Source organism: Physeter macrocephalus, chromosome 3 (genome assembly GCF_002837175.3).
Source record: "Physeter macrocephalus isolate SW-GA chromosome 3, ASM283717v5, whole genome shotgun sequence".
NCBI lineage: Eukaryota > Metazoa > Chordata > Mammalia > Artiodactyla > Physeteridae > Physeter > Physeter macrocephalus.
Genome location: NC_041216.1, coordinates 26,468,050 through 26,495,282, shown reverse-complemented (window position 1 = coordinate 26,495,282; position 27,233 = coordinate 26,468,050). Strand labels below are relative to the sequence as shown.

The following is a 27,233-nucleotide window of genomic DNA, read 5'->3' as shown; positions in this document are numbered from 1 at the left end:
GTTCAAAGGAACATTTTTTAGGTTATATACGGTGTTCTCTAGCTAGAATGCCGCCAGGGCAGCTCATGCACGTTTACCGTATTCCTCCGCAGAGCATTTGCTGTCCACCACGCAGTGATGGGGTTTTCCCCGTGACGCTAAGCAATGAGGTGCCCACATCAATACTCTGAAATAGCAAGTCTTGTTAGGAAATGCATATCAGAATATGTGGCAGGGCCAGGACGTAATGAAATGAATCCTCCAGGCCTTACCAAAGTCAGTCTCTTTTCCTTGATTATTTACTCATACCTTTGACTTAGCCTTAGGGGACTTGCAGCCAAATAGAGGAGTTGATTTTCTTCCTTTGGTGAAAATATCAAGGCCTTACCTGGGCCCTTTTCCATATGTTCTCACACGTGCTCACACTCTTCTCCCCTTTTCCTCTTCCTCCTGCAAAACAAAAAACCCAGGAGGATTCAAACCAGCGCTGCTGAGTCTGTGATTAACACTTTCCTAGCAGGTTTTATCTTCGAGGAAATCGCCTCCACATGGCTCTTCCTTAAGCCACGTCAAACAAATGTCCACAAGTCAAATTCTCCTTGGTTCTTCGGGTCTTATCCTCAAACTTTGAAAATATGTATACGTAATGCCACCTTGGTCATTGTGAGCAAAACTACATAAAGTCCCATGTTCATTTTCTTCTTCGTTTTTTTTTTTTGGCCAAAGCCTACCGTGTTTACATTGGGTGAACTGAGTGAATTGAGAGGGTAAGATATTTAAGCAAAACAAACGCCTGAAAGGCTGCTTCCCACAGAAGGCTGAACGAAGGAATCGTTTCACTCGTGTTTTTAGAGTTCTCCTTTTGTAAACGAGTAGAAAAGCATTTCATGAGGATTTTGCCTTTCTTTGGTCCATATTTTAACCAGTAATAACCTCATGAAGCTAATAAGATTTTTTTTATGAAGAGAGCATCAGATTATGGGTCTGAATTTCTGTTCATTATTTGGGATTAAACAATGACCCCTACTGGCTCTTTACTTGCCCTTTGATATTCCAGATGCTAGAAAAATGTACAGGCAAATTGGAATAACCTTTGTCTACTGACTGTGTAAGGTCACTATTCACTTTCCATTCCCATATATTCAATGAAGGAACCTGAAGAAATCCTGAAAAATCTATCCTGGAAGCTTGAACTCATTTTCCCTAGAATGAGTGTCACCCTGTTGCCATTCTGGGTTACTGAATATTATTTTAAGAGAAACTGTCATCTGTATTGTCCCCTAGAAGCATTAAAATAGGAAACCTCATATGACACCCTCTCAGAAAAGGTAGGTAGGAAGTGGCTTCAGGAATCATTAAGAAGTGTCCCATTTCTTTAAGGATTTTGCTCAGTCATGGACCCCAACATTTTTAGACTGAAAAATAAATTGGTAAATTTCCTACCTGCTCATTTCACATATCCCACCACCACTCTCCTTTTCTTTTTTTTCCAAAAAAAAAAAAAAAAAAAAAAGGAACACTTTATAGTCTTTTTTGTTGAAATAAAGCTATTTATAAGATTTCTGTTGTGACCCTCACATGCTAATAGCTCTTTGGTGTTGTTTTACTGTCCAAAGCCCCCTGGTGGACCATAGGCTGTACAAAAGGGTGAGTTTAGCTGCCTGCTAGCCAGTTTCTCTTTATCTTCCATTTTCAATATTTTGCTTTTTGCTTGCTTGCATGGGGCTGCAGTCTAGGTATGCCCGTAAAGTTTCACATCCATTTCGAATGAAATAAGATAAAAACTAACCCTAATTACTAACACTGCTACTTTATACAACAGGAAAACAGTCACAGACAACCATAGACATACAAATGCATGAGCAAGTGAAAGGGAGGGCCTTCTGAAGCCACCGCAGGGCATGCGTAGCACTTGGTGGGAGAAGCCTTCAGTGTAAAAAGAAAACAGTGGCTGGTGGGACAAGTTTAAATCTAAACAAGTCTGCACTAGAACAAAGCCTTAAGCAAGTGGTTGTTTGCGGTGAAAATAATCTGCCACATGAAATTCAACTACTGCCGTGTCAAAATTTCTAAAGGAAAAAGGCTCACTAGGCAATACTGATGTTTTTCTTTTAACTCATCTATTTCTTGTTTAGAGTTACATAGTTTCATTTTCTAACTCTCCCTTTCCCTGGTGCCGTGAGGTAAGTCAGTACCCAGAGCTGCCCTTTCTGAGCCAACTCAGGGCATTCATTATCCGATAGGGAGCAAACCTGACTTCCAGCATTTAATGACAGCGCTGAAGAAAGACAGGGTGGTGTGAAGTGTCCGAAATCTGTATCTCCTATATTGCAGTCAAGAGTGGATGTTCCGAGAGAATTTGTGTTTTAAAGAAATGCTAGTGAGTAGGTAGGTGTTCAACGGACACTGTGAATGTTCGTGAGATTTTAGAATGTGATGCTGATTTGTAAGTATGCAGACGTGACTGTAACACACCTTAAGTTATAATAAACGGTTTAGTGGCAGAAAACTGGTTTTTAAAAGCCAGGAATTGAATTCGCCAGAATCACACTTGAATTTAGATTAACTTGACAACTTTTGTCTTAAGAGAAGATGCAGTTAAAATCTAACGTGACCAAAAAATAAGGTAAAATAGAACATGGCAGTTAGCTCTATCAACTCAGCTACATCCAACACCCTCCCTTCTTACCTTACACTAATACTGTATTTAGTCATTTGCGAGGTTTCAGAGAAAAGATCGTGCTTCAGAAAAAATCTCAAACTTCTGATGTCTCTGGAGAGATCATTTCCCGTATCACTACATTTATGTTGACGGTACTATTCATTCACTATATTTTAAGCCAAGTGTCCAAAAACATTCCCTTAAAAGGCCAGATAATAAATGTCCGTTGCAATATAGTAGTTCCCCCTTATCCATGGGCGATACGTTCCAAGACCCCCAGTGGACACCTGAAACCATGGATAGTACCGAACGCTGTGTACATGTGTACATACACACTGTGTCTCTCCTATACTAACAGGCAGGTAGCGTATACAGTGTGGATGCGCTGGACAAAGGGATCATTCACGTCCCAGGCAGGACAGAGTGCAGCAGTGTGAGATTTCATCGTGCACCTCAGGACGGCACACAATTTAAAGCTCATGAATTATTTATTTCTGGAATTTTTCATTTACTGTTTTCAGACCGCAGTTGACCATGGGTAGCTGAAACCTTGAAAGCAAAACCATGGATAAGGGGGAACCACTGTGCTTAGTTCTACCACCGAAACATGAAAACAGCCACAGACAATCCAAAAATGAATGGTGGTAACTGTGTTCTAATAAAACTGTATTTATACACAGACCTGCCTTGGGCTGGATTTGGTCCATGGGCTGTAGTTTGCCAACCTGGGGTGATAGGAGAATTGAGTTTTTATAAGTTCTTCCTAAATCAAAACCTTATCCCTGTAAAAGGTCTGAAGCCTCACCTATTGAAAACCATGGATAGTCACTGAAGGAGAAATTTGTTAAAAAAAAAAATAATAAAGCAGCTACTTGCCTTTGTAAATTTAACTAGTCAGACCTCTCTAGAATTAGGCAGTTGCTTACAAGGAAAATATTTCAGGCCCCATGTAGTGGAGCTGGCTCAGTGATGTCTGTGTTTGAAATATAAGAGAACAGGGGGACACAAATGTCCATTTTTCTAGTCCCCCTCTCTCTCTGCATACATAGATAATATCTCTTTCCATTAGAAAAAAAACCTCCCAGAGAACAGATGCATGCCCTAGCATTCAATTTAACTATAAGTTGTAGTATCTTGCATGTTATAGGCAATTTATATCGTCCGCTGCAAGGAGCCAACATTTTAGTAAAAGTGGTTGCTTATGCACTTTTGAAGCCTGTTAGGTTCTGGTATGTTAATGATCATTTTTAAGAGTACATTTTCTAAAAGTGCTTTTCCATGCCAACCAGAGTCCCCACCTCAACCTCCTGAATGCTTGCTGCATTCTGCTGTGAGTTCCAAAAACTCCTCCTCACGCGTGGAAGGTCGGAATTTCATAACATCCTCTACGCCACTCAGTCTTAGGGGGTTTGAGAGAGAGGAACTCAGAAGCTTTCAGGTTTCTTCCAGTGTGGTCATTTTTCTCTAACGTATGAATTGAGGAATAGCTTAGCTGTGTCTTGTCTAATTCCCAGTAGGAGCTCTCGTCCTCTCTGTCCATCGGAGAAGTCATGATGGTCCTCCAAGAGTCCCCAAGTTGAAGTTACTCTTGGGAGGCAGGACATTCTCTGAGGAGGATTTATATTCCTGGAATTTGTGTCAAAGAAGCTAATATACTTACCAATGTATAAAGCACACCATATTTAAGACATTTAAGGTTTACATATCCGAAGATAATATTTGAAAAATGAAGAATTAAATTTCACGGTACAGTAGGTGTAAAACGCGATTTGACCCCAACTTTTAAGTTAACGAAGCAGCAGGATGTCTAAAAAGGGAGGTGACATCAATGATCAGAATTAGGATCCAGCTGGCTAACTCCAGCAGCAGAGCAATCAGAAAATACCAATGCGTCTTCAGATTTTCAGTCTCAGGGAAAGCTAAGAAAAAGCACCAAATGGTCCGCACCGAAGCCAGCTCATTTTCACTCAGTCGTTCCTCCAGACTTAGCCCCTAATTTACCCAGTAACTTAAAATGAAGTCATCCAGTTCCTAATACTGTCAAAGGGATTTGTTTTGTCTTGGACGGAATAACTTGTCAAGAGAAAACATGATACCCAGAGAGATGTTTGCATCAACAGTTATAATTATTTTTCTTAGTTCACGTAGGTGTTATACTACTTCAGCAAATGACTGAAGGAGTTCTAAGGTTGCAGAAGTATTTAAGTGCACTGGCTGAGAATACTCTATTCCAGTTGGGTTTTGAATATCTTGAACAGGGTGTTATTCAGTGTCACAGCAGAGAACCAAGATGCCTCAGACGTAAAGGAAATAGTAAAGAGCTGAATTACATAACAGGTTTGTCCTCAAGGTATTGAGACTCAAAAGGACAATGGCTTAGACAAATTTCTTCTTTCCCTAGTGAGATCAGATTTCGGTGAGAGGGCTTTATAACCTAAAACAGTCACTACAGGTATTGTAAACAGTAGGACTCCCGGTATTGAAATAACCGATTTCTTGTAAATTGCTGGCCTAGTTACCCATGTTCAGTAAAGGTGGGTGAAGCCATCCAGCTGGAATAAAAAGAGCCCTGGTTGGAGGAAGAAGAGAGAACACTTTCTGGTCACCAATTTTTAAACTACAGGTCTCCCCTCTATTTGACAACTGAGTTTCCAAACACTGAACCGGGCCAGATGCTGTTAGTTATCTTGGTAGGTAACATCGATAGCACTGATTCTTGAGAGCAGCCCTGCAAAATATCTCCAGTGGGGTCACCGGCAAGTTCTGCGGGTCGGTCACACTTAGACTTTTTGTGCTGTTCGCTACACGTTGGTCCAAGGGGCGGTCCTCTAACAATGCCTGCAAGTGAACTGTTTGAGAAAAGTAACAGTGCTCTGTCAACAGCTCGGATGTCACACTTCCCTAGTTAAATTTGACGTGAGGTGTGGTTTCCAAGCGGCCCCGTCTGCTCGGTAAGGAGTAAGCAATGAAGGTGGGATGTGTCATCTCATTTAACTCTCCAAAGTAATTCTGTCTTACTTGCCTCTTTTAGGAAATGAATCTTTGGGGAACACAGTGGCGTGTGTTACACTGCAGACAACATGCTCTGTGTCATTCTTATTGGGCCTCTCTTGTCTTTTTTGTTTTGCAATCCAAATGAGATTTCTGGAAAATGGCAAGACCTCTCTCTTCCTAAACCCCCCCCCCCACGAGCTATTGCAGCTCTCAGAGCAACAGGTAACTAAGCAGAAAGCCGCATCTGGCTGCCCTGTATATTTCTGACGTCCAGCATTGCGAGAATATACCTGCCAAAATCCACTGACTCGTGACACCTTTCTCTGGCTGATCATTACTGAGTAGATGTTAACGAAGCCGCTTTGTGGAAAATGGCAAGACCTCTCTCTTCCTAAACCACCCCCCCCCACGAGCTATTGCAGCTCTCAGAGCAACAGGTAACTAAGCAGAAAGCCACATGTGGCTGCCCTGTATATTTCTGACGTCCAGCATTGCGAGAATATACCTGCCAAAATCCACTGACTCGTGACACCTTTCTCTGGCTGATCATTACTGAGTAGATGTTAACGAAGCCGCTTTGCCTAATGCTTTACCCATGGAGCCATTGTTCGCTACGAGTCTCTGAAGCAGGCCTACTTCATTTATCCATAAACGATCATGGGACGTCTGATGGAAAGAAACCCCGTGGGCTTCTGCTGGCTTTCAGTGCTGTTGCTTTACCACATCACTTCAGTACATTACAGTGCAACGTGGTTTGGGTTTGGGTTGAGACTGCAACAGTATCCCAACGATTATCTTCAGCCTACAGAATGCTTGGGGGAAATCCTGGGATTGTCTTTAATTTTAATATTTGGATGGTCACAGGTCAAAGTCTTGCTATTCTAATTACCGTAATTCAAGCCAGTAACAAGAGTACCGTTTTCCAAGTTACTGATGTACAGCTCAGAAACGTGGTCCTGACAGCTCTCCTTATGGTAGCAATTGCCTTGTGCCTACAGAAGCTACGGTTTCTATCTTGCATTAATTGTCTTCACAGTCTCAAGGAAGACTGCTCTGCCTGTCTTCCATGTGAGGAAATTCAGAAGTAAGTGTAATTATCATGGGATTTGTTTTTAGAGAACCTGGACATTATTAGACTCAGTTCTTTCCTAGCCCTGAATGAGGCTAACCCTTACAACTCTTTAAGAGAATCCAAAACTCAGTAACCCTTAGCTGAGTTTGTGTCACGTAATGTAACAGAAGTTTACTGGACCTCTGTATTCTCAGTCCTGTAGATACAGTGACTACAGGTACAGAATTTTCAAGTATCATTCCAATTTCAAAAATGCTGCTCTACCTTTACCAAGTTTTCACACTGAAAATATGCTTACGATATAAGTAATATCAATGAAACCAGCTCAATCGATTTTTGGTTTTGGTCTATAAAATTGATTTTTTCTTTCCCCTCCACTGAAGTTTTCAATTGTTCTTTTAGGTCACGTGAATACAACATCTGTAAGAAACAGTAGTAGTAACAGATGGATAGAAAAACATCTTAGAAGCTTTTTTAAAGAATGACAAGCAGAAATAATTATTAGGAAGGAAACACATACTCACCGTAGCACATTTTGGAAATACAAATAAGCGAGGAAAATCACCCAGAGATAATAACTGTTAAACTTTTTGTATCTCTCTCGTGGTAGAGGCATTTTCAGTTAACCTATGCCCTTTAGTCATTATTCATGTCTTGAATGACTGAGACAAGGCGGCCACAAATTTCTGTGACTATTTGAAACACTCTGATTTGAAACATCTGTCTCTGAGAACTTACTAACAAAAATTCTAGTTTCAGATGTTGTTCTCATTGACTTCAGTGAATATAATTAATTGTTTTCTGTTTCTTTGGAGGCAGCATGACAGTCAAACATATTTTATCCAATGGACATTTGATTTAAAGCAAAACAAAGCAAAAAATTAGGCACCGCTGTCTTATCCTAATAACCTACCCTCAAGTGACATAAACCTCCATTTGTGATCTCAGCAGTGCAGACTGTAAAAGTCTCTCAAGTTCATCTAAACTAGCAGAGGTAAGTTAACACCAACATGGTGTGCAAATTGGAGAATGAGGCTAAAGGTCTTCGGTTGCCTTCATTCTTAGACTCATACTTTTCATGTTTCAGATCTACTTCAGTCGTAAAATTCAGAAGTACGTTTTATGTGGAGGTGGTTTTTTTTTCCTCCACAACGTTGTAATAGAATCAACATAGGGTCTTATAAAGGATGACATCTTAGAATTGAGCAAATGTAATTGTCATCATCAGTTTCAACAATGTACTCATCTCATGCCATGGACATTTTCCAAACGCATGTTTTTTTTTTGTACGGACTTTTAGGAAAACCAATAAAATAAGAATTGGGTTTGAAACTGTTTTTTTCTTGCTGTTGCCCTGAGATATTGTTGGCGGCAGCAGAGTGGAGGCGTGAAGTCAGACAAACCTGGCTTCAAGTCCCCACTGTACCATTTATTAACTCTATAATTTGGGGTAGGTTGCTCAAGTCCCGTAAATCTCAGGTTCTACGTTTATGAACTGGAGATGATTCTGATATTGTAAGGACTAAATAAGGCAACACATACCAAGGAACCCACGTAGCTCTTGGAACGTCAGTGTTCTCTTCCTTTTTTCCTAATTTCTCCTTTAACAACTTCCCATAAAAAAAAAATATTCCTGTGCCATTTAATTCATTTGAATATTATGTATGTAGAATGCTAGTAGACTGTGAAAACTGCACAGTGAAACTAAAAACTAAATTCTCCAGTGGAGTTCAGGAGTTAGGAAAGCCTAGAAAATTGGAGTGTCTGAAAATTGGAATGTCTGAAAATTGGAATGTCTCATTTTTCCTGAATAGACAATCGTGGTCATTCTGTGTGTGGATGTGTGTCTCTCCTTAACTTAATGCTATGTGAGGCTAGCGCTAGCTTTATAGCAGAGTATTTACGTGGTAACTTTAAAACCTTGTGAAAGGGCTTCCCTGGTGGCGCAGTGGTTGAGAGTCCGCCTGCCGATGCGGGGGACGCGGGTTCGTGCCCCGGTCCGGGAAGATCCCACGCGCCGCGGAGCGGCTGGGCCCGTGGGCCACGGCCGCCGTGCTCCGCAACGGGAGAGGCCACGGCGGTGAGAGGCCAGGCCCGCGTACAGAAAAAAAAAAAAAAAAAAAAAAAAAAAGATGAAAACTTAGTTGACATCTGAATTAGCTCAGAAAGAAACTGCCAAAAAAACTGCAGAAACAAATGTGACCGTTTTAACTAAAAAAAAAAAAAAAAGTTTATGTTATACCCACCGTGACCAGCTGATTACAGATTCTTTGGTATGAAACTATAGAAAACATTTCTGGTTCATAATTCATGCTCCTTTTTATTTCATCCCAATGATGAACTTAAGATTTTTAAAGCCTTCCTGTTCACGCTAGCAGCAATGTGAATGGAGATCTTTGTGTTTATGCGCTCAGGTTTTGAGTTCAGGATTCTTCAAATTCTAGAAATCTCATCAGCGATGGAGTCTCTGTTGCACATTTGTGAATGAGTCCTGTACTAGTGCAGAAATAAAATGTCGCATTTGAAGTAGCATGCACATTTTGCCGTAATTCAGCCAGGAGGTCTGCACAAGTACAGATACATTGCATGCCCAGAAGTAAAGGTGGCATCAGTGCATGCCTTGCATTTTTCCAGCCAAAGGGCTGTTAGTATAGATACTGCATGTTTAAAAATTGAACACAGAATATAGCATGTTTCAATTTTTAAAAAGCCATTTATCAAGTATGCATGTCCAAAATTAGGGACCTATAATGCACATATCTGTACTGCAATATGATCCAAATCACCTGAAAATTTAATAATCCATAGAGTATACTTAATTATAAAGTTTAAATAATACCTGGATCCAGTTACGAATATAACAATGTAGTCTAAATGTACCTATTAAGAAAGAAGGCTTTAATAGTTTCGAAGATATACTGTTTGATCAAGCTGAGCTCGGTGTATTTAGTAAATAATCAGACAAATAAGTACGTTTTCAAACATTATAATTCTTTTTAGTATTGATAAAGTGATAAAGCTTTTTTTCTGAAAGAGAGCATCTTCTCTTTGAAGAGAGTATATCAACTTGGCAGAATTCTCAGAAACGATTCTGCTTGGAGGTGGTAAATATAATTTTCTTAAATTGCTATTATAGTACATATGCCATTCCATTGAAAGCTAACCTAGGTAATAGAGCAGTAACTTATTACTGGTTTTTCAAAATGTTTTCTTTCCACATGAGTGTTCTCTAGAAAGGAAACTAGCATTCACTTTAAAATAAAATTTAAGGGCTTCCCTGGTGGCGCAGTGGTTGAGAGCCCGCCTGCCGATGCAGGGGACGCGGGTTCGTGCCCCGGTCCGGGAAGGTCCCACGCGCCGCGGAGCGGCTGGGCCCGTGAGCCACGGCCGCTGGGCCTGCGCGTCCGGAGCCTGTGCTCCGCGACGGGAGGGGCCACAGCAGTGAGAGGCCCGCGTACCGCAAAAAAAAAAAAAAAAAAAAAAAAAATTTAAATTTACTGGTGTAACTTAAGATAACAAAGAGGCCCTAGTCTTCGAGAACCAGAAAACTATATTTGGGAGTCATTGACCTCAGTATAGGCCCATATTAGGAAAACAAATCAGATTCTTTTCTTGTCTTGTTGTTGGGGTAGAGTATATGTGTCCTGAGAAATTGCCACTTCTGATTTGGCTAAAATCGTCCTCTCACACCCATTTTTAGCAAACGTTATTATATGGTATGCAGCGCTACAAACCATCTGTGACTTACAGGGCATACACTGACTTCAGAAGTGAGACCCTAAAGTCACATTTGCATTCGATCATTCTCATAGTCAGGCAAGCTCTTAGTTATTTGTCCATAAAGAAAAATATATCCTTACAGCTCGGAATCTCTTCCCGGGTACCCCATCTGCATCCATATTGAAAAGCCAAGGCAAACTTTTATATTAAAACATATTAAAACATATCGACTGAAACCGGTCATTAACAAATAATTTGCCAATGTGAACTTTCCATGACTCTATTTATAGCAATTTAAATTTGTTTACTACAACATGTTTGATAAACAGAACAAAGTACCTTACTGGTATTGCACCCTGTTGCTGTCCATCTGGGGGCACTGGGGGGAGTGACCTGAACATCTTTTAAAGCTACAATGTGGAACGGGAGGAAAGTAAGCCATTCTGAAAATCAAAAAGACCGCAGATCCCATGAGCGAAATCAGAGTTGTGCAGATGAGCGGTCAGGTTCAAGACAGCTCACGATCTTGGGTCTGTGAGCAAAACAACAGCTTACTCCCTAGGTATATCCAAAGCTAAATAAATGTGTGTGCAGTTTCCCTAACTTGCATCCCATGGAATTACAGGGCATTAACAGGGGTCCACCAGGCTAAAAAGAAAGTTATTTGAGCAATGAACTTTTTTCTACACTGAGCATGTTATTGCTACACTTCATTTAATGCAGTCAACTTCAGTTTTGCTTTGTGTTTAGAGGTCTTGATATAGAGCAAAGTTTCAGGAAGGGTCCAGTCTTCCTCTTGGAATATTTTCCCCGGCAATTTCACAGGAGTTTCCTTTGCCATCAATCCTCAGAAGGGTTTTTGTCTTGGCTTTTCACTTCCGGGGGAATGGCCCTGCCCTTTCCTTTATGTGGTGACAGTTTCACTCTATAGTTATCACCTGGTCTTTTGTTTTGTTTCTCTTCCAGAGTGAAAGAATTGAAAAAGGCCAAGGAACTTGAAGACATACAGCAGCATCCCTTAGCAATGTGACACTGCTTTTCAGACTGTTTTCATTTCTGTTTTTAGCAGAGACATGCGACAACACACACACACACACACACACACACACGCATACGCATGCACACACATGCACACATACACACAACATAATCCCTCTGCAGTTTTGGGGAGATGAGCTGCAGGATTTTAACAGGAATGTTTTGGTCATTGCATTTGCACTTTCATGGACAACTTTTAATTTGATCAGCAAGACATCTTGGAATTCAATCTTCTGTTGGCTCATGGGCAAACAAGACACCACGAGGAATCGAAAGAGGCTTTCCTCCTCTCAGGAAGAAGCCGTCTTCCTTCTCACATAGGGCTGTATTCAAACATCGTGTGGAACTGTACAAATATTTATACCAAAAATATAGATAAGAAAAGGTGGGGATGCACTAGCAACAAAGAGAATGCTGTTCCTGCACCTGTCAGTTATTTCCAAGAAGCTGAATCTTTGGGATTGATTCTCAGTGGAGGGCTTAGATCATACAAATCTTTATTGGGTCCGTGTGTTCTCATTTCCTTCACTGTGTTTAGTTGATTTTAATTTGTCTGTTTGTGTTTCAGTCTTTACAGCACACTTAATGCAACTTAAAATCTGCAGGTTATTAATGTCTTGTGGAAATTTGCAGAGGGGCGGGTGCGTGGTAAACGGGTAATGCGTGGGAAATGATGAGGAACAGCGTACAGAGTTTAAATTTATTTTCTGTCCCCACCACCTCCCAAGAACCTGCGAGGACAGGCAGCATCTTGTCCCTTTTCTCATGTTCAGCACTTTAATTTTTTTGCCTTACTTTCATGTGCAATGAGAATTACTTAGAGAATTGGTAAAGCATGTAGCTTTTTTTAGTCGCCTTGGAAACCGCAGTCATTCTAAGGAATCATGAACCTTGCCTGGACATTTGCCACCTAAAAGATCAGTGTGGTGCTGCGTTCTGGCCAGTAAATTCCATATTTTTGGCTATATCTCATCCAACCTGAGCAGTTTCTGTGTATATATAGAAGGTAGAAATGGAAAGTGAGAAAATATTTGAAAGGGATTATATTAATTGCTAAATATTTTATTCACAAAGGTCAATAACATGGCAAGATAAAATTATTTGTATAGTTTTGTCTGAATGAGCGAGAAAAAATGTGGATGTATTGTTTGTATATATTGTATATATTAAAACAAAGAGATATGTGCATGAAATCAAGAAAAAGAAATGAACAAAAGCAAAGCATTAGTGGCTATGGTCTGTAAAATGAAACAAACAAAAAACTTTATTTCACTATAAGAGTACTTTATTTTAAATGTTCTTTAGAAGAACATTTTGCTAAAGCATGACTAAACTGCAAAAAAAAAAAAGAGCTACTGTATTAAGACTTAGGAAAAAAGGCAGAGTAACATTACTTAAAAAAAAAGGGTATGTTTACATTTAATTTTGGCTACCAGGAGTTTATTTTATTTTATTTAAAATTTCTTTTTGCCAACGGTGCCAAGTAATGTGAATGCTGATATCGCTTAAAAAAATTAAGTTACTTTTGCTAAACAGATAATCATGAGATGAATCAGTATATAGCTTAACACCATCCACTCCAACAAAGAACACTTAGAACGGTCAAAACCTGACGGAAGAAATAGGATGAAAAGTAGAAAAATGACTCATGTTTTCATATCTCCTGCTGGAAATCAGAAAATGTAATAAAAATTGCACAAAAAATAACTACAAATTAAAAGAATGCAAACTGGTCTCGTAGGGATGTCATGGTATATGATTACTATTTCCACATAATGAGGAACCAAAGAAATCTGATGCTTTTAACAACTCAACTACTAATGTTAAATCGAGAGAATAAAGTTCGCATTTGCTGATGCCAGTTTAAAACTCCCAGGTTAAGTTTCAGGATCAGTTGGTGTAAAGCTGAGAGACTAGTTTTTTTCCCCTTGGTTCTGGCTGCCAACTGTAAGCGAAAACTCAAGGCTTGTTGTGAAGCCTAAAAATATTCACAAATCAGCTTTTAAACTGGTGTCTTAGAAGGAAGGTAGATACAAAAAGATTGTGGTAAAAACTGGGGTCAGTGCTCTTGGTGCCTTTTCTATAATTGTACTTGTTTTTTAATTACTTCCTTTCACTGCCAACCTCGAATTACTGTACAGTATATGTCTTACTGCTTGTGATCAGCTTTGACGACAGTGACAGCCCCACAACTAGCAGCCACCTGTACATTTGTAAACTGACCTGACTCAATTTTGTTTTTAAATGTGTGGGTTATGTTGCAGCTGCTGCAGTCCCCCAAATACCTATTATTTTACACAATTTGACCTATAGGAGGACACTGAGTAATTTACAAACACACAGTTGCATTCATCAACGGGAAGAGAATGTGAAAGCCAGCTCTTTCGGAATATCCTTTATTAATACTGAATTTGGGTATGTTTATTCCATCTTGGTACAAATAACCCATCTTTTGACAAGAGTAATGACCTCAGTGGATTTGCTTTAACGCTCATTTTTTTTTTTTTTTTAATGTTTCACATGCTACATTACTAGCTGAGTAAGTTAGAAAATCTGAAAGATAAAGATTGACATAGAATTAGGAGCGTTCTTATGGAGGGCATAGAAGTAGGTTCGAAACCTACCCATGTAACCTACCAGTACAACTGTGAATCCCAGGTGAGGTACAAATGCACTTCCACTGAAACGAAGCATTTCTGACCGCTTTTTCTTGGTTGTGAACCTTAATTTTTGAATAGAAGATGATAGGTAAGCGCAGCTTTCTTGGATAATCTGAATTCCCAAGTGCCAGGAGTAGGATTTCATTATAAAATTAATAGCTAATCTTATTCTGTCTCCTGAAGATTTAATTGCTATTCTTGTTACCCATTTGAAATCAGCTGTACTGTGTGAACGAAATCGAGACAATAACTAGAACCCCTCTCTGGCTGCACGGTCGCTTATGGCAGTTCCACACAGTAGTTGGCGCCCAATGGGGGGTCCCTGAGACTTGCATGTAAAACTAGTCTAGATGTCTTCTTTTTTGTAAGTTTTATTTTTGTAACTGTGCATGTAAAGCATCATTGAATCAATGGATCTGTTGAAGAACTCAGCTGCTGGAAACCATGCAAAATGTTTTGAATTGCCCTTAAAATATGGAAAATGTTTTCTGAATGCTTTATATTCTTTCTGCTGTAAATTAAAAATGAAGAAAATTTCCCCATACTATGTGTGTTTTGCTTTAAACTCAACTGATATTGAAATCCAAGGTGATCAGCACGTTACACACCATGTGAAATCATTTCAAATATTTCCTTCTATCCCGATACAGTGTCCTGACCGTAAACGTTACATAGTTTCAGATCTGTACAGGAAAGAAAAAATTTCTCAGTGGAGCCACTGTTCCTAAAACAATCACTTGTCAACTATCTTCTCAGGCATCGCTCAACGTATCAGTCATTTGACTAAGGGCAGTTTTCGGAGAGATAAAGACACCGATCTAAATTCACCTTTTCAGTTAAAACCCTTTGCAGTTTTTTAAAAGGCACTTTTCAGCTGACTACTAATACCAGCCTTCCTTTCCAAGAGCTGTGTCATCAGTCTCATTCCCTTTCACTGCAGAGCCTCATCTTGTCTCCCTGGTGGTCCCTCTTCCATCGAAGCCATCCCAGTGCTGCCGCCAGAGAAGTTTTGCGTGATAGATCTCCCAGATCCGTGAGGCCTTGATGGTTTCTACAACCCACTGCACTGAAATGACATTTGCCTTTCTTGTTTATCTTCAGTCTTTACTCGGCCTTATTTTCACCTGTGCCCCAACCTGCACACCCTGGTTGGTTTGTTCAAACCATGTCCATGTCCACTGTTTCTCTGTTCGTGATGTTTGTTCCTCCCATGCCTGGAAAGTTCTCTTTTTAGCTACTTAACCCAACTCAAATCTCACCTCCTCTGTGACACTCTCTTGTTTATTCTAATACACACTAATATTTCCCTTTTCAAATTATGCCATTTAGAGTTGGAAAAGACGGTTTGGTGTTTATTTTCATTTCTCATCTGATCTGCCAGTTGACTTACTGGTGTTCTGTGGCGTTTTGTTTGTTTAATGTAGGAGTTGCCTACCTTGATAGGAATACTTTCAGTAACAACTAAAAGACCTTGCACAGTAACTCACTGCAGTCAGATTTTTGCGTCAGCCTCAACGCGACATCAAAAATTGACCTACTCTGTGCTTGGGGGTCCGTAAATACAGAAACGTTGAAAGTACAGTCCCTCATGTCAAGGCTCCCAGAAGCAGATTATAGTAAGATCTGTGCAGTGACAAATATACGTGTCACAAATGAACACACGAAGAGAGGTAACCTAATCCAATCAACGCCTGTGACAAATACCCTGAATGAACTTCCGCCCTCATTTTGACAAGTTTCTTGGGAAAATGTGGCGGTCTCCAGGACCACCGGGTTCATGCGGCACGTTCAGCAGAAGCCCATGGGCTGTCTCCAGTACTGTCGGGGCCAGAGAAATGACCCACGGGCCCAGAATAACGTAAAACGCCCCCACCTTCATTTATCTGCAGTCCCTTTTCAGAGCCTAACGCACCACGTGCCTCAGCGTCCGTACCGGCGGCGGCAAGGACAGGCAGCTGCAACGCAGAGACCGGCCTCAGCGCTCTGCGGTGGCCCCGCCCGAGACGCCCCGCCCCTTCCGGCGCGCCCCCTCGCGGCCGCGCGCGCCCCGCCCACCCGTCGGCACACCCCGGTGACGTCACCGCCCCCGCGCCGCCCCGCCCAGGTCTCAGGTCTGCGGTCCCGCTGCGCCGGTCCGCCGATCCTCGCCCGCTGCCGCCGCCGCCAAAATGTGAGTGACACGGCGCGACGCGGAGCGGCCTCGGGCCCGGAGGGCGGCGGCCCACTGCTGGGACCACCCGCCCGGCCCGGTTCCCGTCCGCCGCCTCTCGGACGCTGGCGCAGGCCGCGCGGGCCTTCGCGGGGGGCTCCCGAGGCCTGGGGGCGGGCGGCGGTCCCGGGGGTGCGGACTGCAGACGGGAGAGGTCGGTCCCGCGGCGCCGCCGGCCGCCCGGGAGGGCTCCGCGGCCGGCCCGTGGACGCGGAAGGGGCGAGGGCGGGGCGGCCGGGGTTTTCCGGAGGTAGGGAGAGCCGCCCCCGCCCCTCCGCTTCCCCTTTTTTCCCTCCTCCCCCCCGCCCCCAAGTTCCCTGAGGGGAGCTGTGACCACTGCCCTCGTCCTGCAGAGCCTGCTCGCCGCCTGGTGCCTGGGCTGGGCTCCGGAAGTTGCAAGGGAAAAGACCTGGGCCCTGTGTGAAGGCACCTGCGGTCAGAGTGGAGTCTGGCGCAGAGCTGTGCGCCTCCGCTCTCTTTTTAAGCAGAAACATTCTTGTACTTGAAAACGTGGAGTTTCCCGTGGTAACATTCCGAGAACGCTAAGTGTCAAGATTCACCAGGACCCTGTGTCCCCCCTCCAACCTGCTCATTCCTCACCCACAGAGGAGGAAGGAATGGGTGCTTTCGCAGGGTTCCTTCCAGGAACTAGGGACACCCCTCTGGAGTGTTCCTGCTTGAGGCTGCTGTTCCAGTAGATCGCGGTGGTTAAAACCTAGATCCGTAGAATTATACAGAACCTGGTCTAAACACAGGCTCCACTGCAGCCAGCGGTGTGGACTTTCTAATAAACCTTACTTTACTCATCTTTGAAATGAGGTTAATAGTAGTGTCCCCCTCAAAGAGTTTTGAGGATTAAATGAGAAAATGCTTGGAGAAAATGCACCAGTACATGGCCCTTCGCTATTATCGATCAGACGATAAACTCTCTGAGAGCAGGGGTGGGACCTGCTGCATCCCTGGTCTTTGACGCATGGTAGGTATAAAATAACTGTTGAATCAGTGGCCGTAGTATGCAAGACACGGGGAGGAGACCTCTAAGACACAGGAGTCTGTGATCTATTAGAGAAGGCAAGGCCATATATCTCTATATCTGAAAAACCAACGCATTGCCAACCAAGTCATGGAAGCAATTAGGACTTCAAAGCCAGAGTAGTCAAAAAAGATCTGTCCGGGGGAAAAATAAAGCATTCGATGAGGATTTTAAAAGAAGTACCTCTTAAGAGAGGGAGCATTGCTTCACCTTACCTCTCCCACTGACGCCCCCTCAACCCCACATCCTGGTGTTTCTGACTGTGTTTCTCTCAGTGAATCTATTTCTCCATACTGGAAAAAGGGCATTCTATAATTGTTCATAACTATGAAGACCATTCTTGCCACAGTGCAAAGCTCAGAAGAGTACTGGGTGCCTTTAAGTAGGTGTAGGTCTTAAAACAAGTAATAAAAAATGGGAAAGCAGAGTTTACCTATCTTAGGATCAGGTCCTTCAGTGATACAAAGGAGATCCTGTTAAACCTTCACTTCAGACCTTGGTCCCTTTGAACACGTGGGTGAACCTTTAAAGTTATAGAGGAATTAGAAGAGGTGTCATTTGAACCTCTGTTCATTGATGCGGGAAGGATTTTCTTTTTCTGCTTTAGTTCTGAAATTCCTAACACTGAGGCTCCTCCAGTACATCTTCATACTTAACAGAAGTGTGTTCGGAATCCTAATTTACTCACGCTTGTGTCTTTACATGTTTCAGGACTACAAGCGCGCCTGCAGGGTCAAGCGCTGCCTCTGGCAGTAGTAGAAGACTTCAGCAGACACAAAATCAAGTGGATGAGGTATTGCCCAGAAGTGCTGAAAACATGAATCATAAGCCAACATGGGAACACTCTGGGAATAGCTCTGTTTAGAAAAAGGATCGTAAAAGTGTGGATGTAAAGTAAATTTTGACTGTCATAAATGTAACAACATTTTGTCCCCTACTGTTTTGCAAGCCCTTATCTAAGCTTCTGAGAAGTCATGTCCTATTGGTTTCAAGCTTGTTTTCCTGCGACCGAGTCACATACCTAAAGTACAGGCTCTCCTCTCTGAGAACATTCCTTCAAGAATCACTTTATAGTGTATATTTTGCCACAATAAATAAAAAATTAGAGAAGAAAAAAGAGCCACTTTATAAAATAAGATAATAGAATTTTAGGGATTAGGCCTATAGATGGCGCAAGCCAGGAGCAATCCTTCTGACCAGATTTTTCATCAAAATTCTTTTTCCAGTAGCGTGACGTACTAGTTACCCAGCCCAGCAAGTCTCTGTAGATTGTTGCCTATTGATGTGCAGAAGGCAGGTGCTGGGAACTGCTCTACCCAACAGACCTGTATCTGTGGGATTCCTGAGTTCGGAGACCCTCAGAGCGTCTTTTGTTCTGCCCCATAGATGCAGACCTACAATGGAAAATTGTTTGAGAAATTCAAGCTAGTACTAATATCTCCATAGTCCTAAAAGCCATCACTGCTGAACAAGGATATCTTGGTCTTTCTGCATTCAGCTGCCTTAAAAAGCAGAGTTAAGCTAATATTAGATTCTGTTGTTAAATCATATGGTAATATTTTGGTCTGAAGGTTTTGTTTATGACCTTAATTCTGAAATTTTTACATTTTCATGCTGAGAAACCCATTCTAATTCCATCCTACATGAAACTTCTGTTAACTTACGAAATCAAACTGGGTCCTTTTTCTTTACTAAAGAGAGCTGTTTTGTTTTGTTTTAGATTGAGGTAAAATTTACATAACATACACTTAACCATTTTAAAGAGTACAATTCAGGGGTATTTGGTATATTCACAATGTTATGCAACCATTCCCTCTGTCTAGTTTCAGTTTTTCTCTTTATCCCTGAAGAACACCCTGTATGCATTTAGTAATCACTCCCCATTCCCCCTTCCTCCCGAACGGTAGCCTCTAATTGGCTTTCTGTTGCTATGCTTTTGCCTATTCTGGATATAGCATATAAAAGGGATACAATACGTGGCCTTTTGTGTCTGGCTTCTTTCACTTAGCATCACGTGTTCTACAAAGTTGTAGCGTTGGTCAGTACGTCATTTTTATGGCTGGGTAGTATTCCATTGCACATGGATACCTCGATTTGTTTATCATTCATCTGTTGGTGGATTTTTGAGTTGTTTCCACCTTTTGGCCGTCATGAGTAGTGTTGCTATAAACGTTTGCACATAAGTTTCTATGTGTACACCTGTTTTCGTTTCTCTTGGTTATGGGTCTAGGAGTAGAATTGCTGGATCATATAGTAATACTATGTTTAACTTTTTGAGGAACTGCCAAACTTTTCCACAGTGACGTACTTACTATTTTACATTCCCACTAGCCATGTCCAAGAGTTCCTGTTCTTCCACATCATCACCAACACTTGTTATTTTCCATTTTTTTGGTTATAGCCATCCTAATGAGTATGAGTTAGTAACTCATCATGGTTTTGATTTGCATGTCCTAATGACCAATGATGTTGAATATATTTTCATGTGCTTGTTGGCCGTTTGTATATATTCTTTGTAGAAATGTCTATTAAGGTCCATTGCCAATTCTTTAATTGGGTAGTCTGTTTCTGGTGTTGGTTGCTAAGAATTCTTTCTATATTCTGGATATTAAATCTTTGTCAGATACATGATTTGCAAATATTTTCTTACATCTTGTGGATTGTCTTTTCACATCCGTGACAACAATGTCTTTTGATGCACAAAAGGTTTTAATTTTTATGAAGTCCAATTTATCTATTGTTTCTCTTGTTGCTCTTGCTTTTGGTGTCAAATCCATGGCCAAATTCAAAGTTGTAAGGATTTACTCTTAACGTTTTCTTCTAAGAGGTTTATAGTTTTAGCTGTATACTCAGATCATTGATCCATTTTGAGTTAATTTTTGCATTTGGGGTAAGGTAAGGGCCCAGCTTCATCAAGTGGCTGTCCAGTTGTCCCAGCACCAAGTTTTGAAATTGGAAAGTGTGACTCCTCCAATTTTGTTTTTCTTTTTCAATACTGTTTTGGGTATTCAGGGGCCCCTTGGAATTCCATACGAATTTGAGGATTGGTTTTTCCCTTTCTGCAAAAAAAAAAAAAAAAAAAAAAAAAGCCATTGGAATTTTGATAGAGATTGTGTTGAATCTATACATATGTACATCACTTGGGGGAGTACTGCCCTCTTAAAAATATTAAGTCTTTCAATCTACGAACATGGGATGTTTTCCCATTTCATCAGGTCTAATTCCTTTCAGCAGTGTTTCACAGTTTTCAGTGTGCAAGTCTTTGGCCTCCTTGGTTTAATTTATCCCTAGGTATTTTATTCTTTTGGGTGTTATTGTATGGAATTGTTTTCTTAATTTCCTTTTCATTGCTAGTGTATGGAAGCACGCTCATTTATGGCTATTGATCTTGTACCCTAAAACTTTACTGAGTTTGTTTACTAACTTTAGTAGGGTTTTTTTGGTAGATACTTTGGTATTTTCTGTACATGGAAACAGCTGCAAATAGAGATCACTTTACTTCTTTTCTAATTTGGATGCCTTTTATTTCTTTTTCTTACCTAATTTCTCTGGCCAGAACTTCCAGTACAATGTTGAACAACAGTAGTGAAGGTGGGCCTCCTTGTCTTTCACCATTGAGCATGGATGTTAGTTGTGGGTTTTTCCATAGACGCCCTTTACTATGTTAAGGAAGTTCCCTTCTATTCCTAGTTTGCTGCGTGTTTTTAACTTGAAAGGGTGAGCCCTTTTTTCTTTTTTTTGAATGGAAGTTTGACTCCAAGTAGTAAAGTGCTGACATGAAAAAAAAATGCCAGTAAATTTCACCGAGGAGTTTTGTTCTTCATTCCTTTACGTGTAACTGAGCGTGATCATATTCGTCAGGTGGTGGACATCATGCGGGTCAACGTGGATAAGGTGTTGGAAAGAGATCAGAAGCTCTCCGAGCTGGATGACCGCGCAGACGCACTGCAGGCAGGAGCCTCCCAGTTTGAAACGAGTGCTGCCAAGCTGAAGAGAAAATACTGGTGGAAGAATTGCAAGGTAGTTCGCTTTTAACTGGTCTTTACATTAAGTCACCCTCTGTAGTGTCAGGGTAGACAGAGGCTACAAATATTGGACTTTCGTGAATCTTGAGTTTGCCTTCCCTCGGGTGGAAGTGTGGGTTGACTGAATCTAAAACACTGAGTGCATATCCTCTTCCTGTCCCCGCAACGGGGAACTCTCCATGTTCTGGGGCCGACCTTCGGAAGCATGTGGAACAGGAGCGTCCCAAATCAATCGTAGACCTAAGCCCCTTCCAGCCCTCCACCCAGCACAGCCCCGCGCACAGACTGACAGGAGAGGGCTGGACGCGTGGTCCGTTCTCCACGTGGCTGTGAATGGCTCCAGCGTCAAAGGAAAGAGCCGCTCCAAAGCTGCAGTGTGCTCCACAGAAGAGCAGGAAGCAGCCGCGCAAGGAGCGTGGCCCAAAGCAGAGGTGACACAGCTGCGAAAGAAGTGTGCTGCGATCAGATCCCTTCCTGGGTTGGAAGTGACACTTTCTGACACAGGGGACAGGCTTAGTAGCCCTTCTTTAGGTGGAAAACAGGTATACACAAAGGCCTATCTAGGGACCACAAATCATTTGAACGTGTTATAAAAAGCAGATCAGTAATTTCCAGGCCCTAATTGAGAACATTAAGTTTAGGCTCTAAAAATTATGAATATTTCAGATGGCGGTGCACCTTAATTTCTCCTTCTGTGACTAGAACGATAGTATATGATACTCTTCAGTAAGCACGTTAATCTCTAGTTTCGAATGTGAAATGGACTTATGTGTCGTTACAGATGTGGGCGATAGGGGTCAGCGTTGCCATCATCATCGTCGTCATCATCATTGGTGAGTTCTCCTGCTCCAAACTCACTGCAGAAGTCTCCTCTGCTCACAGCTGACTGCATACACAAGAACTCCAAATAGAGGTTCCCTCGGAGATGTTAGTTTATCCCAAAGGTTTTTGTTTTCATTATTAAGTGTTTTAAGTACTTGGATGTTGAGTCTGAGATTTTCCGATATAAACAGTAATCCTCTGAAGTTAGAGAAAATTTATTCATTTCCACTGAATGAGTGGAAGTAAGTTTTCTCTCTGAATATATTTTCATCAGAGGTTTCCTTTTATGAGAAGTAGTGTAGTCTAGCGATTAAAAGCATGGACTACCTGTGATCCACCCTAGCTCCACCATCCAGTTGTGTCGCCTTGGGCAAGTAATTTAATATCTCTGAACCTCAGTTTCCTCATTTATAAAATGGGGATAATAATAGTCCCCACCTCATATGTTTGTTATGAGGACAAAGCTGTTAATATATAAAAGGTGCTTAGGATGGTGCCTGGCATATAATAATAATCGTTATATAAATAAATATATATACACACAGCTATCATTACTATTATTATGATCATTACTGCGGCTACTGTGTACAATATTGGAGCAGCCCATTGCCATTCGTAGCCCGGTACGTGAGAACTGTTTAAAGAAATGTATCTTGGATCCTTTTTTTTTTTTTTTTTTTTTTCTTCAAGGTTCATCTATGTTGTAGTATGTGAATGGCTGTGTTGGGTCTTCGTTTCTGTGCGAGGGCTTTCTCTAGTTGTGGCAAGCGGGGGCCACTCTTCATCGCGGTGCGCGGGCCTCTCACTGTCGCGGGCTCTCTTGTCGCGGAGCACAGGCTCCAGACGCGCAGGCTCAGTGATTGTGGCTCACGGGCCCAGTTGCTCCGCGGCATGTGGGATCCTCCCAGACCAGGGCTCGAACCCGTGTCCCCTGCATTGGTAGGCAGATTCTCAACCACTGCGCCACCAGGGAAGACCTGGATCCTTTTTTTGACAGCCTCCTCTAGCCCTCCAAAAAATGTAGAAAAGCCACTAATAGGAAATTGGACAGAAATTGAATTTCTGTTCACACTTAGACTGCAGTATTTGATGTTTATTCTGTATTTGCCCTGAAAGACTAAACTGTTGTTTTTCCACTTTTTTGCATCTCCCCTGCTTATTAGTGTGGAGTGTTTCTTCCTGAAGAACCAGTGAAACTCCAGCCTGCTGTTCAAGAAACCTCTTCAAGAGTTTTGATTTAGAACCTGCTATATTATCAAGCTTACCTACTGTTATATCCAAAATGATTATTTTCTGTTAGTGACTGTAAAGTTTGTTTTCTAGGAAATGTGCCTTTGTTTTGTAATATGCACTCCAAACTAGAGGTGTTGTCAGCCCAGCCCCCATTTTGCACAGTGCCTTTTCAACTTTACATAGGGGCTGATGAAGAGGACTTCTTAAGTTGCCGAGTGTAATAACCTAGCAGTAATGTTGTCTGATTAATTGCCAGGGATTCCAGTTAAGGAAATTTGTTCCAAGTTAGCTGTCCTAGTCATATGACATTACCCTCATTTTAAACCTTTGGGTAGTCAGATTCCAATTTGTGCCTTCCAGAAAGAACACTACTGCCTAACACAAATACAGGCTGTGCCTTATTTTGCTATTTTTCTGATTCCCTTTAAGAGAACTCTCTACTGTTTATAAACACTGCTGACTCTTTCGCTGTATTTAAAACAAGATGCTGGTAAAGAGGTTTTTGCTCCTGCGTTAGATATGAAGATGTTTACTTTCTTGTTACTGTTGTGTATCACTTGCTAAAAATACTGTTTTAATCAGAAAGAATAACCTCGTTAAAACATTTTTATAGAACCGTGGCTGTGACCAAAGTTTCTGTTTTGCCAAAAAGTTAAATCCCAGTCAGATGTCAAGTCTGTTCCTGGTAGATAAAGTCAGAAAAGTGACCAGTGGGACTCAAGGTGCCCTTCAGAATTAAAATTGTCATATTGTGTGTGAACCTCTGACATCCTGGCAGGCCTTCCTTGCCCTTGAAAGGCTGTAGGTCTTGCGACTCTCCTTCCGATCCAGCATTTTTCCTGGGGGTTAGAGAAGGTTTGAGCTCGACTGACCATCTCATTCCTGTAGACAGAGTTTTACCCAGCCATTTGCAGATTATCAGCTGTAGCCTCCAATATGTTTCTAATAATTATGTGAGCAGCAGTTCTGTAGTCTTCAAGTGAGACCATCTGTGAACTGGTCATTTTCTGGTCCAGTCCCCATGGACGATGGCTTTTTGGAGTTTGTTTCCTATTTTGATCCATAGTCCACTTCCTAAATCTGTCTTCTAAATTATGCTCCCGATTAGGCATTGGTCAGGGGGGACGAGTTTTTACAGAGGATAGCTAACCGGAGACACTTTCTTTCTTTGACGTCACAGACTGTCTGCATAAGATGCTGCCTTGGGAATAGCTGTTGTCATCTGAGAGGCTTGTGTTGTGTACGTGAGACTTTGGACATCAGGGTGTGTGGCTTAAGGACAGGAATTCAGGTAGGAATGAAAACAGACGAGGAGGCACTGAGGGGCAAAGGAGTCTTACCACCCCGTGGCTCACCGTTAGCGGAATATTCTAAAATTCTTGTTCACACGCTGGTCTGTGACTTACAAAGCAACAGTTAAGGTGCACCAGGACCCAGGTTCCATTTCTGTTATACCTGTTCCCCTGACATCAGTGAAATGGTGTGAAGTTGAAAATATGCCTTGCAGTGTGCCCACCTGGGAAGAAAGGAGCAGCTGTCAGTGTCGGGACGTTGGCCCACCCTCGGCTCAGGTCTCGGGCCGGGTCTGACTCTGAAACCTCGGTGCTCTCTCCTTGGCCTCGATGCTCAGTCCCATGTAACCCACTGGCTGCTGCGTTAACCCAGGAACACTTGGCCTATATCTGTGCATTTAGCTGGGAAGTCGCCCACTATAATAAACTGAATAAAGTGTTTATAAACATAACTCTGGTGCTTGTGTTGCTTGTAGGGGAACAGCTGAGCCTGGTCCAAGGCCTAAGTAAACGGCGTTCCTTGCCGCTCCCCTCCCTCTCCCTTGCAGACCCCAAGTCCCCTTCCTCTTTTGCTCTCTCACCAGCCCCCTCCCTGAGGACTCGGAGTTCCTTGCACGCCACTCCCCGTGTGAAAAGTGCTTTTCAGGGGAGGAGGTGAGTGGGGAACCGGCTGGCTTGTGATTCCTAAAACGTTCAGAATTTGGCTTTTGAGTTTCTTAAATATATGGTCTTTCAGAAGTGACTTGTGTAGAGCCGGCCGGTATGTGCTGGACCAGGTCGCTGCCCACGTGGGCCGTGGGAAGATGACTTGGGTATGAGAGGGCCGCCTCTTGTTTTCATCCTGCGTATCTTTCCCCTTGAATGTACTTCCACTCTTACCCTGCGAGCCCTAGGCAACAATGTAATACGGGTGGAAGGAGACTTGCTTCCGTTCACAATAAAATGCCAGTTTTCAATAGAATCCTGTGATAAGCGGGTTGACGTTTTTCCATTGCCTCGGATAGACAGTCACTGCTTCTCTTGTGTGACATGCGATTGTGCCCCTGGGAAAGTACTAACTGTAGAATCGTGCCTTTTGTTCAGGAGCGTGATATAATGAAATATGTATGAACTTTCGGTGCCATTTTCAAAGGAAACTCTACCATAAAGCGGCTCCTCTTTCTCTGCTTCTCCCTTAAATGCCAGGGTTCCTTAGGGACTTCTGTTTCCATTCTGCTTACCCTCCCCAGGCCATCTTATCTGTTCTCATGGTCCCTCTATTCATTCATCTGCTGATGACGCCTGGCCCACTGGACACAAGCCTCTCAAACTCAGCGTTCACCAGACAGAAGGAAACATCCCCTGCCCCACGCTCCTCCCCCGATCATTCACAGTGTCTGTTCCAGAAACGGCACCATCACCTACCCAGTGACCGCACTAGCCAAGTCCACTGGACTTGCTGCTCTTTTTGGCCACCATCTATGTCACTCAGGATACGCTGGAGGTGTGCTATGTAGCAGACACCTCCCAAATCGCCACGGCTCTAAGTTTTTCCTTGCTCGTGCTCTGTGTCCCATGCCAGTCAGCAGGAAGGCTCTGTCGTCAGTCCCTGGGGGTGGGGTGGGGTGAGGGGACTTCCCGTAAACATTCTTCTCCGGTTATCACTGCGGAAGGAAGGGACCGGCAGGAATTGTGCACTGGCTTTCAACGCCTGCGCCTGGAAGTGGAGCCAGCAGCTCTGCTCATGTTTCATCGGTCAAAGCAGGTCAGGTGACTGTGGCACCTCAGAGGTGGGAGGGAGTCCTGTCTGTCACCCAGAGGAGAAATAGAATGTTTGTGAATTTCTTCCTTTGTGTCAACAACTTCAGTCAAAGAATGGGGGCAAATTCCCCGTGTCTTGTATTTTCTAATGACTTGTGTCTCTTACACGATAATTCTAGATCTGCATCACCAATAAAATGTTTCTTAAAGTATGGTAACTTTTTTATTGGTTCTGAATGATGATGAATTATCTGCTTTAAAATTGACCAGACTCGGGCTTCCCTGGTGGCGCAGTGGTTAAGAATCCGCATGCCCATGCCGGGGACACGGGTTCGAGCCCTGGTCCGGGAAGATCCCACATGCCGTGGAGCAACTAAGCCCGTGCACCACAACTACTGAGCCTGCGCTCCAGAGCCCGCGCGCCACAACTCCTGAAGCCCAGGCGCCTAGAGCCCGTGCTCTGCAACAAGAGAAGCCACCGCAATGAGAAGCCCACGCACCGCAACGAAGAGTAGCCCCCGCTCGCCTCAACTAGAGAGAGCCGGCACACGGCAACAAAGACCCAATGCCGCCAAAAATAAATAAATAAATAATACCTTAAAAAATAAGATAAAATAAAATTGACCAGACTGCTTAGTGCATTTAAAAATAAGCAAACTGGTCTTCCCTGGTGGCGCAGTGGTTGAGAGTCCGCCTGCCGATGCAGGGGACACGGGTTCGTGCCCCGGTCCGGGAAGATCCCACATGCCGCGGA

The 27,233-nt window shown here is 42.6% G+C and overlaps 2 protein-coding genes across 6 annotated transcripts in view; both read left to right on the top strand.

Annotated features, from left to right (window-relative positions):
• Nucleotides 1–14,686, top strand: part of CAMTA1 (calmodulin binding transcription activator 1) — a 913,233-nt gene extending 898,547 nt beyond the window's left edge. For 3 of the 5 annotated variants that reach the window (XM_055083802.1, XM_028487897.2, XM_028487895.2), the window contains 2 exons: nucleotides 1,596–1,626; nucleotides 11,394–14,686. In XM_055083802.1, coding sequence (XP_054939777.1) covers nucleotides 1,596–1,626; nucleotides 11,394–11,426 — 64 coding nt within the window. In that variant the 3' untranslated portion in view covers nucleotides 11,427–14,686. The remainder of the gene's footprint in view (nucleotides 1–1,595; nucleotides 1,627–11,393) is intronic. The other 2 variants (XM_024125296.3, XM_028487896.2) reach the window with 1 other exon arrangement.
• A 1,517-nt stretch (nucleotides 14,687–16,203) lies between these two features.
• On the top strand, nucleotides 16,204–25,188 carry VAMP3 (vesicle associated membrane protein 3). Its single transcript, XM_007106510.4, has 5 exons — nucleotides 16,204–16,295; nucleotides 18,079–18,160; nucleotides 21,229–21,387; nucleotides 22,174–22,225; nucleotides 23,378–25,188. Coding segments are annotated over exons 1-5 (315 nt in total). The 5' UTR covers nucleotides 16,204–16,293; the 3' UTR covers nucleotides 23,398–25,188.
• The last annotated feature ends 2,045 nt before the right edge of the window (nucleotides 25,189–27,233 follow it).